The sequence below is a fragment of the Schistocerca cancellata genome, chromosome 2 (assembly GCF_023864275.1).
Source record: "Schistocerca cancellata isolate TAMUIC-IGC-003103 chromosome 2, iqSchCanc2.1, whole genome shotgun sequence".
Lineage (NCBI taxonomy): Eukaryota > Metazoa > Arthropoda > Insecta > Orthoptera > Acrididae > Schistocerca > Schistocerca cancellata.
In genome coordinates, this window is record NC_064627.1 from 67074431 (window position 1) to 67087305 (window position 12875).

At 38.6% G+C, this 12875-nt stretch overlaps 1 protein-coding gene across 1 annotated transcript in view; it reads left to right on the forward strand.

Annotated features, from left to right (window-relative positions):
- The first annotated feature begins 2034 nt into the window (after positions 1-2034).
- Positions 2035-12875, forward strand: part of LOC126150865 (uncharacterized) — a 62705-nt gene continuing 51864 nt past the window's right edge. The window contains exons 1-2 of the mRNA XM_049915904.1: positions 2035-2149; positions 2236-2342. Coding sequence (XP_049771861.1) covers positions 2131-2149; positions 2236-2342 — 126 coding nt within the window. The 5' untranslated portion in view covers positions 2035-2130. The remainder of the gene's footprint in view (positions 2150-2235; positions 2343-12875) is intronic.

A 12875-nucleotide genomic window follows, 5' to 3' on the forward strand; every position in this document is an offset into this window, starting at 1 on the left:
GCACACTCTCCGATGTGGCACTAACGGGTGCAGCACAAGGCCAGTATCTTTCTTTTAAAGTATGTACAGGGTTATTACAAATGATTGAAGCGATTTCACAGCTCTACAATAACTTTATTATTGCAGATATTTTCACAATGCTTTGCACACACATACAAAAACTCAAAAAGTTTTTTTAGGCATTCACAAATATTCGATATGTGCTCCTTTAGTGATTCGGCAGACATCAAGCCGATAATCAAGTTCCTCTCACACGGCGCAGCATGTCCCCATCAATGGGTTCGAAAGCATTGTTGATGCGAGCTCGCAGTTCTGACACGTTTCTTGGTAGAGGAGGTTTGAACACTGAATCTTGCACATCACTATGCGTGAAACTTGCCCGCACGCGTTCAACCGTTTCTTCGCTCACTGCAGGCCGACCCGTTGATTTCCCCTTACAGAGGCATCCAGAAGCTTTAAATTGCGCATACCATCGCCGAATGGAGTTAGCAGTTGGTGGATCTTTGTTGAACTTCGTCCTGAAGTGTCGTTGCACTGTTATGACTGACTGATGTGAGTGCATTTCAAGCACGACATACGCTTTCTCGGCTCCTGTCGCAATTTTGTCTCACTGCGCTCTCGAGCACTCTGGCGGCAGAAACCTGAAGTGCGGCTTCAGTCGAACAAAACTTTATGAGTTTTTCTACGTATCTGTAGCGTGTCGTGACCATATGTCAATGAATGGAGCTACTGTGAATTTATGAAATCGCTTCAATCATTTGTAATAGCCCTGTATAAAGTATCGTGCAAACAACATGACGAATTCTGTTGATGATGTGCTAAAGAGACCCTTGCCTAGTAGATCTTTGGAGGAGCAAGTGCGAGTTAAAAGCGTTAGTTTGTAAACTGGTTCTGTGTGGGCTACTTTCAGGAAGTCTGGAAATTCCTCAGTATGTAAGCATTTATTTATTACTATTGTCAGTGGTTGAAAAATTGAACAGGTTACATTTTGTAACTTGGTATAGGACATGCGGTGAATATCGGGCTCTGTTTTTGTATGTTTTCAACTGTGAACTGCTTGGCAGAGGGTACTTAGCTTGGTATCACACGCTCCATTCACGCATGGAGTGCGACAAGGCTGACTGTTTAAATGCCTCTGTGCGTACCGTTATTAGTCATCATCGTGTGTTAACGGTAGCTCACTGTGCCATGTGTTCCATTCCGTTGGCGTCGGTGTGAATCGTCTTTAATGTGTCGATACTAATAAGTTTTCGGAGGATGTTGCTGTCTCGATTTGGCTCTAGATCGCTCCAAATTGGTTCTTTAGGTCTGACTCTTTCTACGAACCATGGGTCGGGTTCATTGGGCTTCAGACTATTACCGTACTTACTGTTTCTACAGTACACAGTAAGCACTGATGGGCTGGAAAATGGTTGCCACCTCAATTACGGACCACATAAACAGGAAGAATGTAAAAGAAATGTCTACATTAGAGCAGTAATAAACACAAAGATTTCAACGAGTTTCAGTCTACACCTGTCAATTTGTGTCGTATTGCAGAGATCTCAATTAATTTCAAAACTGCAGGCTGAAAATCGGTTACGTCGTCCTTATGACAATTTGTATTATGTGGGAAATTATATGAGACACACTGACGGCAGACTATTACCAGTTTCTTAAATTTAGCAGCAGCGATTTCTTTTCTAAGATAACAGCAATAAGCTTTGCGGAAGTGCTTTGTCCTTGTCAAGAAATACGATCTGAAGAATAATAACTCCGCTTAACGGTAGGCGGCTACAAAAAAAATTTCCGTCGAATACTGGAATGAGGCATTGCTGACATTCTTCTCCGCAGTGTTCTGTTTGTGTCTTCTATTTTGTCCTCACTAAGTCCTAAACGTGGAGGTGGCCCACAGTTTGATTTCCATAGTATCTTTGTCAAAAACAAAAATCATATGTTACAGGGTTCTCATTCGGCATTTGTTTTCGCTATATCTTTGTCCGAATTGGAAAATTTTATCTCAAAATTTTTCGAATTTTCGATTTAATGTAACAGAAACGTTCTACTTTCTGTGAAATTTGAATCTAGAAATCAGTACGAGTTTGCTGAATACCAAGTAGCTTTTCCTGGGTCGCGAAGAGGGATACAACAATGCAAGCTGTACAGTACAGTACGTATAGGCAATAACGTACGGTAACACAGACAGGATAGTTAGTGAACAGTGTACTAATATTTACTTTTGTTTCTCTCCTCAAGAACCAGTCTACGGCAGGAACTTCGTAAAAGAAAACACGAGAAGTAAGGGCGAGAATGCATCACCAGACTTTAAAGTTAGAACTTTCACTCCGGCACTGTCGCGCTCTGTAAGTAACTATCTATTTAGTTTCTGTACAATTAAGGCTGCACATTATTTGGATAAAATTGCTCACAGACGTGCTAAAAATGAATCACTTTGATATTTATGATTACAATTCGTTAGTCGGTACCGGCATGATAAGATGTTGGTTAGGGTACACAAGTAGAAAATGGGCCGTGCCGGCTACGTTCTTTCATACCGTAATTGGTTATTTCGTGGTCAGGCTACGTTTAAAATTAATTATGTGATTACTGAGCAAAAGCTCAACAAATGTTTTGCACATTTTCGAACATCTTAAGTTACGCAGAGAATGAAAGAGTAAACCTTATGGGAAAAAAAGTCACAGTGAAATAAAAACTCTTTGAAAATAACGGTAACTAAAATAAAGGAAGTCTGTAAGAAAATGAAAATATTTGCACGACCACGAAATCAACACATGCTGCAGAACAAAATTCAATACAGAACATATCCCCAATCCGAGCGTTTTAACGTAGCTGGATGCTTCTTGTCACGTTGTCGAGATGTTGCTGCTCAGACTTGCTCCTGTCTTCGACAATGACTCTCCTTAAGTCAACCAATGCCTACGGAGGAAGGAAGGACAGCGTTAAATGATGGAGGACAAACCTGGGCTGTGCTAAAGAAGGAAGGGAAAGGAATCGGACACAACCTAACAAATGAACTATCTCTGGATTTGCTTATAGGGTAATTCCATGTCCATTTGACGTAGAAAAATAACATTTTCAATCCGTACATCTCGGATTTCTTTCAAAGTTGACACGTCCAGTGATCTAGATAAGAGATGGAAAACGGCGAATTTGCAGCGGTACCCCACAATATATGGCAGTTGTGAAGAAAGTTACAGCCCAGCTAAATTTTGAAATTGTGTGAATTTTACTTTGTTTCTCTCAGCGTAAATGGCCATAATACTTGCTCTAATCCAGAAACAACAGTGAAACTTATATCATTGGGAAACCGAGTAGAGCTTTAGGGTCTACATTGATATTCAACGTGGTGGTTTCTAAGATTTTTCTCATGCAAGGTCACTGACAGTGAACTTTGACCTGGAAAATCTCAAAACACCCAACATTCAATTTTTATGAAAAAAGTATTGTATTGCCCCAGTATATTACTATGCACATGGTACATATCAAGATGGCACACTAAAGGCATCACGCCCAAAAATTTATTTCGTCTGCATCACTACACTATCAAAATGCAGTACGGTAAGTAGTTCATAACTATGAAACACAAATTAATGAAAAGTACAGCATATATGTAGATTATACAAAAATATGATTTACATCATTGTAGTATTACAAACCACTTACAAAGTAGCTTCAACGAAAAGTAGGAAGTGTAAAACTTATAAAGTAGACGCTTTTCTTGCATTTTTCGTAATTTATGTACATAAACCGCATATTTGTTGGAGACATGTCCATTTCCTAATGTAAGTTTTCTGAATTTCTCTTGAAATTTTAGTTTTTATGATGAACTGTGTGCTAAATATGGCAAAGTACATTTAAAAATGGCACTGATATAAGGATTAGGCTACGCTACAGGTTAGTCTGTTACCACAACCTTTATGTGGCTTTCACGTTCAGACCTAGACCACGGACTATGCTTCAGTTCAGCCTGTCACCAAAATCAAGATTTCAGGGGGATGAGGGAGTCTGTACTACACTTTAGCCAAAAAGTTTTACAACTCATCTCACAAGGCTGCAATTAAATGATTAGTTTTCGTCAGACCTGTGCAGAGTGAGTTATGTCCTTGCAGTTGGTGTCACATGATCCAGTCTTGTGCGAATGCCACATCTTCTGAAAATGCAACTATCTTGTTTGGCAGGAAACACAAATGATGGAGATGGCCCATACCGGTGCAAATACCTGGCCTGCACTTCAACATTTTCTACAAAAAGTTTGTAAGATATATCCAATGCATTAATGATTTTCATAGAGACAGGAAAAAATTCTGTATATGAAATGTGTTTTATTCACTGTAGCAGTCTACATCTACGTACATACTCTGCAGGCCACTATTAGTCATTTACATTCCTATTCCACCCACAAATAGAGCAATGGAAAAAAGGAACTGTCTATAAGCCTCCATAAAAGCCGTAATTTCTCTCATATTATCTCTGTGGCCCTTATGAGAAACTTGCATTCGCAGCAGTACTATCTGCAGTCAGCCTCAAATGCCAGTTCTTTAAATTTCTGCAATAGCATATCGCGCAAAAAGTGCCATCTGCCATCCAGGTATTCTCATTTGAGTTCATGAAGCATCTATTTAATACTTGCAGCCACGTGGGACTAGCCGTGCAGTGTAAGGCGCTGCAATCATGGACTGTGCAGCTGGTCCGGGTGGAGATTCGAGTCCTCCCTCAGGCATGGGTGTGTGTGTTTGTCCATAGGATAATTTAGGTTAAGTAGTGTGTAAGCTTAGGGACTGATGACCTTAGCAGTTAAGTTCCATAAGATTTCACACACATTGGAACATTTTTTTAAAACTCACGTGTTGATCAAATCTACCAGTCACAAATATAACTGCATGTCTCTGAAATGCTTCAGTGTCTTCCTTTAATCCAATCTGTGGGAATCTGAAACACTTCAGAAGTTCTCAAGAATGAGTCACACTAGCGTTCAATATGCCATCTCCTTTAGAGATGAGCAACACTTCCCAAAAATTCTCCGAAGCAGACGAAGTCGAGCATTCAGGCTTCCTAATACCAACCTGATGTGCCCATTCCATTTCATATTGCCTTGGACTGTTATGCCTAGATATTTAACTGATCTGACTGTGTCAAACACCACACTACCAATGCTGTATTCGAATATTACAGGATTGGTTTCCCTACACTTCTTCATTAACTCACATTTTTCTACATTTAGAGCAAGCTGTCATTCATTACACCAAGTAGAAATTCTGTATCATCTTGTATTACCCTGCATCTACATCTACATGGATACTCTGCAAATCACACTTAAGTGCATGGTGGAGCCTACAGTCACTCAATTATGACACCTTCCAATGCACCACAGCATCATCAGCAAAGAGGTAAGTTTCTGCTAACTCTGTGCATCAGATCATTTGTGTACAGAGAGAATAAGAGTTGTCTTATCTCTCTTCAATGTGATACCCTTGTCTCTGAAGCACACTCACCATCAGTTCTATCACTTAAAAAAAGTCTTTGAGCCACTCACATATCTGGGAACCTAGTCCTAATCACTGGCTCTTTTCTGCTGAATATTGAAGTGGAATATGTTGTTGTTTTTACTATGTTGCTGTTGTGGTATTTGGTCCAATGGTTGATTTGATGCAGCTCTCCATGCTACTCTATCCCTTGTGAACCTCTTCATCCCCAAATAACTACTGCTAGTTAGTTAGTTAGTTATTTAGTTACGCTCTCCATTGATCAATAGGACGGAAAAACCGTTATGATGTGGAACGTGTCAAATGCACAAGAAATGCGCACATGAAACAAGGTTTTTTTTATATTATAGTGTTATACCTAAAAATTTCTGTTATCTATCCCATTCTCTTAAATCGCACAAAATGCATATATTATATCTCCAGATTTATTTACTCATATTCAAGAATTCATCTATAGTATAGAAGGAGTTGTCAAGGAGGTATGATTTCAATTTGTTTTTGAAACTATTACTGCTGTCTTTCAGACATTTTATTTCATCTGATAATTTATCAAAAAGTTTTATAGTAGCATATTTTACCCCTTTCTGTGCCAAAGATAGGTTAAGTAAAGGATAGTGTAGGTCTTTCTTTTTTCTGGTATTGTAATCATGAATGTCGCTGTTGATTTTAAACTGGTCCATGTTGTTGAGAAAAAATTTCATTACTGAGTAAATGTACTGTGAAGCAGTTGGTTTTGTTTACTGATTGTTTAGTGTACAGACTAAATAACATCAGGGATAGGTAACAACCCTGTCTCACTCCCTTCTCAACCACTGCTTTCCCTTTCATGACTCTTGTAACTGCCGTCGGGTTTCTGTACAAGTTGTACTGGCCTTTCGCTTCCTTTATTTGACCGCTACTACCTTCAGAATTTCAAAGATAGTGTTACAGACAACATTGTCGAAAGCTTTTTCTAAGTTTACAAATGCTATAAACATAGGTTTGCCTTTTGTTAAGCTATCTTCTAAGGTAGGTCATTGGGTCAATATTCCCACGCATGTCCACACATTTCTCCAGAATCCAAAATGATCTTCCACGAGATCGGCTCCTACATTGGTAACAATACACAATGAAGCTCATGGTGCCATGGAATCATCCTTGTCTTCTTGAAATGTTGCTTCAGCTTGACAATATTTTCATTATGATTGGAAGCTGATGTTTAGTGGAAGAAAGATGAAGAATATCTTTTATGGACCACTGACACAACTGTGGACATGGTTTTCATGTGTTCATTTGAATGTGATGAAATTCTGCCGGAAAGAATACAAACACACACACACACACACACACACACACACACACACACACACACACACTGAACATAGTCAGATATTTCCACATATGACATACTCATCGTGTATTTCGTTAGTATTTGCATCTCTGAACTAAGCTACAAGTAATTGATAGAATGATGGAGTATACTCTGCTGAATTGCAAACAACAAGGTATTACTTTAATGTATGTTCTTCATTAGTGATTTTAAAGAACTGTGACTGCTGCTGTATAATAAATAAGTACAGTAGGAACTTGATGCCAACACCTCAGTGAAAATTGTATGTCTCTAGAAGTACCCTGCCTGCAGTTAACCAACACTTCAGCATAATTTCATCAGTGCCATTCATACCAAATAGGTCAGTCAATCTTGCCACACTCAGACAAGAGGGATGCACACCTAAGAAACGCACTGTTTTTATGATGGTAATTTGTGTTCTTGACACTTTGTTTGTTCTTTTAATTTACACCCTCCAAACATTAAAATTCTGGTGTGAGACATATATACAGACAGCATGCCATTGGCACTGACAAGGACACAGTGCTTTGGCCACAAATCACAAAATTCTGGGAATCCATCCAATTGTTACATCTGTGTACTTGTCTTAGAAATATGTACACAATTCAGTAAAATTGTGGAATACTAGCTGCTTCTGCTTACATACTCTAACTCCATTTTCTTTCACAGACAAATGATCTTTTCCTCCTGGTATTACCAAGGGGATATTATCATCACAAGAAGAATCATGTACTCATTTAACTGTTTGCTCACACAATGGCTTACGTGGCTTTGGATATGATGTCACTACTATACCATGTGCTGCTACAAACTGTTTTGCTCTCCCTACCATGTAATCGGAAGTGGAAAATACATTCATTGTTTTCCTTATACTCCAATTCTTTGGAATTGGAAATCAAGTCCCATGTTTCTTGACAGAGCATAGGGGAATGATGCGGGAGACCCTCACCGCCATACTATGCATGGTCCTAATGGAGGCGGTTTACCATTACCTTCCTCCAACCATAATGGGGATGAATGATAATGATAAAGATGACACAACAGCACCCAGTCATCTCAGGGGCAGGTGAAAATCCCTGACCCCGCCAGGAATTGAACTCGGGACCCCGCGCTCGGAAAGCGAGAACATTACCGGAAGACCACAAGTTGCGGACTCTTTGGAATTACAATTAAAATTTGTAATTTGTCATTCATGGGGCATACTGTCTGTGTTACGACACTTAGCTTTCAGATGGGTTGTGATTTCACTTTCTGCATTTTTTTGTGCTCTTCTTTTTCCAGCTGTGCCACATAATTATACTTCAACACAGGCAACATTTTTAACTACTGCTTTGGGTACTTTTCCTCATGTTGAAGCTTCTTTTTCTTCACAGGAGCTTCACCCATGTACTGAAGGGCCATATTTAAAGAACCCAATGACAGATCAGATGCTATTTCATATTCCTTTACATCTCCTTTGGAAGTACCTAGTACAGCTGAGACTACACCTACAGGGGTTGATGGAATGTATGAAATTTGCTTTTAACATTTGCTGCAAATTTTTCCTTCTAGCAATACTTACAAGACCTTTGTTCGCCACACACTCTGGAAGATTCAATGCAGTTTCTTTATTGATATGTTAACAATTTATATGGATGTAGTCAAATCACAATCAGGGTTATTTACAATAAAATTTCGTAGTTTTAAGTTGTTTACAATTTTAGATAAAATTATGATCATCTTATATCAGGATATGTAAATAATATTACTTTTTCAAATTCAGATATTCTTCAGTGTTATCAAAGCTTTGCATTATTAAACATTGTTTTGACTCTACTTTGTATTTATGAAATTCTTTAATTTTCTTTAATGTAGCAGGCAATTCACTGAAAAGTATTTCTATTTGATAATGTACACAGGGAACAAAATAACTGATGATGGTCGAAGTAGAGAGGATATAAAATGTAGACTGGCAGTGACAAGGAAAGCATTTCTGAAGAAGAGAAATTTGTTAACATCATGTATAGATTTAAGTGTCAGGAAGTCGTTTCTGAAAGTATTTGTGTGGAGTGTAGCCATGAATGGAAGTGAAACGTGGTTTAGACAAGAAGAGAATAGAAGCTTTCAAAATGTGGTGCTACAGAAGAATGCTGAAGATTAGATGGGTAGATTACATGACTAATGAGGAGGTATTGAATAGAACTGGAGAGAAGAGAAATTTGTGGCACAACTTGACTAGAAGAAGGGAAGGGTTGGGAGGGCATATTGTGAGGCATCCTGGGATCACCAATTTAGTATTGGAGGGCAGTGTGGAGGGTAAAAATTATAGAGGGAGACCAACAGTTGAGTACACTAAACAGATTCAGAAGGATGTAGGTTGCAGTAGGTACTGGGAGATGAAGAATGTTGCACAGGATAGAGTAGCATGGAGAACTGCATCAAACCAGTCTCTGGACTGAAGACCGTAACAACAACAACAATGTACACTTTTTCGGTAAAGGACATTTTTGTGAGTGTCTTTGTGAAAGTTGTCTCTGTTTTGTAGTTATCAACTTGACTATTCAATTTTGAAAGTTCTTGCTTGAGTTTTCAGAAAGCACACACCTTCATAAATGTCTAAGTCAGGAAATATTATTATAGGCCTAAATTCTTTAAATATTTTCCTTCATGACGGTCTTACAGCGAACTGCTTTGATTATTCCTACAGCCCTTTTTTTAAGTTTGAAAGTTTGTTTTTCCATTCCTGTATTCTCCCAGAAGAGCTTACCATATCTGAGCAAGCTGTTTATATAAGCACAAATGGCACACAACAGTGATTCAATGCTGCGACAGTCCCGAAGCCTTCTTAGCACACAACAGCATTTAAATAGCTTTTATTCAAATATTCTACATCCTTCTACCATCTCAGGTTCTTATCCATCCACATGCCCAGAAATTTTGTGACTGGAACTTGTGCAATAGCATAGTTGCCTAACTCAGCTTTTATACAGCTTCTATCTTTACTTCTAATCTTACTGAAATTCATTTACGCTGCTTTTTCCTTATTTATGACCAAAGCATTATCCCTAAACTATTTTCCGGCCTCATCTGTTGTCTTAGAGACATTCTGCTCTAGATAGTCCTCCATGCATCCTTTTATAAAAATGTGCATGCCGCCAGCAAACATCACTTTATCGGCAGTGCTTAGCAGGTTTGGCAGATCATTTATATATGCCAGGAACAACAGAAGGCCTAATACAGAACACTGATACACAATGTTCAGTTTGCCTCACAAGGGCTGAGTGCACCCCACTCGCCAATAGCGTTCGGCAGAGTGGATGGTCACCCATTCAAGTGCTAGCCGAGCCCGACAGCACTTAACTACTGTGATCTGACGGGAACCAGTGTTACCACTGCATGGCCATTGACCCTCCTTAAGATTACTATTTAAAATGACTTCCAGCTCATACAGTCTGTTGCCTTATCCTTGCTTATTTTGATACAGCTAAGTTAAGGCACTGACACCTAGATTTGGTGAGCTGCTTGCTTCGGAGTCCCCTTAAGGCTGATTGGCAGAAAAAAAATCCTTCAGGCATGATGGTTGTATCATTCTTCTTCTGAATAGCACTTGTGTAATTAGTTCTGCTGGACTAGATGCTCTTGTTGCTGCTGCTGGTGATAGATCAACTAATGGTGATGTTTCTGCTGCTGCTGGTTTTCTGCTGTTGTTGCAGATGCTGACAGAGCCTCTGCTGCTATGAGTAGTTGTTGTTCATCTGCTGTCTATAATGGTGGTGGTTCCTCTGCTGATGGTTGTTGTTGATGCTGTTGCCATTGTTGTTCTGTTGTTGGTGTTACTGGTAATGATGACAACTCTGCAACTGCCCCTGGTGACTCTACTGTTGCAGACAATTCATGTTTTGGTGAAATTCGGGTTGGAGTTCTTTGCTCTACAGACAACTCTTTAATGAATTTAAATATTTTGGCACTCATAATTTTTTCCCTCGTGCATTCATGTGGAGACTGTGCCTAAAGTGCTCCGTGTTCTGACTGTTTATCTCTGGAAACATTGCGATCAGGCAACCTCTACAGATTTTTCTCAAGTATCCTGTTTCCCATAGCAATTTCAGTGCCTACACACAAGTTTTCCATCAGATCATGCCTCTGTAGAATACTGACAATGTAGAAATGTGCTTGAGGCATTATTTTGATTATTTCCTTCAGGACACTTGTTGCACATGAAGTTTTGTTGTGACAAATATCGTTTGCACCTCTGATTAAAAAGTAACTCTTACGAGTTGTCAGTAACTTGTCAGAGCTTTTCAAAACTTTGCATAGTGGCAAGCCTATCTTCATAATGCCTGTTACATTAAGGTCTGGGTGATTATTTCTCACAATTTTTCTAACTCTTCTTCCATGGCTGTCAGCAAAGCTGTAAGTCCATTGCTTGTACCCTCATTTAAACATTGCATGGATATTTGGGTTTCTGTGATTGCAAATATTCACTTTGTCTTTTTCTACATTTAATTCCTCAGATTCTTCTGTACTATTGTACTTTCTTGTTTAAAGGGCTTGCAGCAGTTCAATTTGGACTTGAAAACAATTTTTTATGTCCAGCTACTTAATATTACTTCACAGCACATGTACACAGCAGTTTGAGTAAACAAGCCACATCCATGAAACAGGGTAAAGATGACTGACTGAAATAAAAGACTCTCTGATTGGCTATACACAGTAAGAAATGTCCACCAATTGGTCAGAATAATAGTGACTGCTATTGGCTGTTGTTTTCAGACCTTGTTTTAAGTATCAATAGTCAAACTTGATATAATTGCCAAATGTGGCGCTGCATGGTATGTCATTGATCACATCAGAAGTAAAATACAAAATAAATTACACTAACCAAGTGTAGATGACAGTTCATAACATGCCATAAAGTCACTAGGTTAGATTTAAAAATGATAATAAAACTGGATACATAGTTGCTTACTGCATTTGTCATGTTTATAGTAATATAGGGGAGGATACTCATTGTACTTTTAAAAAATTGAAAATGATGGGTTTTCTTACATTCAACGTGAAACATCAAGATCAATAACGTTGTATGTGAAAATTGTTTGAAACATGCCATGTTCCATATCATTGTAAAGCTCTACTCATTATCTTTTTCAGTGATATAAGTTTTATCGCTGCATCAGGATCAGAACAAGAATTATAGTCATTTAAATTGAAATGGGCACAAAATTTCCAGATTTTAAAGATCTGCAACTTTCTTCACAATTGTCATGTATCCCTACAAATTGGTAATTTTACATCTCTTATCTGGATCATAGAATTCACCAAATTTAAAGAAACATGAGTGGCTTGGGGTAATGAAGTGTCGAACTGACACTGAACGCCTTTAAGTGATTTAGGTTAAACATAAATATCAATGGTTGAGTGGAAATTTGTACTGTGAGTGTGTGTGTGTGTGTGTGTGTGTGTGTGTGTGTGTGTGTGTGTGTGTGTGTGTGTAAAAGGAGGCTTCTTGTGATCCAATGCAGGTTTCAATTTCTCCCATGCAGAGTTCATATCAGCAGATAGTTAGCAGTATCACCTATTGTGTTTGGTCACAGTCTTTTCATTATGAGGTAGGTCTTCAGTGTTTGGTGTGTCTGAATTATGTCACTTCGATATTTCCTAATTTAGTGACAAACTTCTTGTGCTTCAAACCATGTTTACGTTAAAGTGGCCATGCGCAGATGGCATGAGATTGAAATGACACTTTATAAAAGGCATAAAAGTTTGCTTCCATTGTATTTTCCCCAACATTTGAGGCTTTAATTAAACAAATTGGTTACACATGTATCATTCAAAGTATTTTCCATCAATTTCTCCCATTTTTCAGGCAGTGTATGAATCCCGCATCAAAAAATTGTTCATCTTTTGAAGCGATCCACAAATTGATCCAATTTGTGACTTCTTCATGAGATCGGAAGTGTTGGTCAGCCAGGCTATGCACCATTGATATAAACAGGTGATAGTCAGAGGGAGCAATGTCTGGGGTAGGACTTCCCATTTTAATGTTTCCAAGTACATTTTGAGCTCTTTTGCAATGTGGGGTC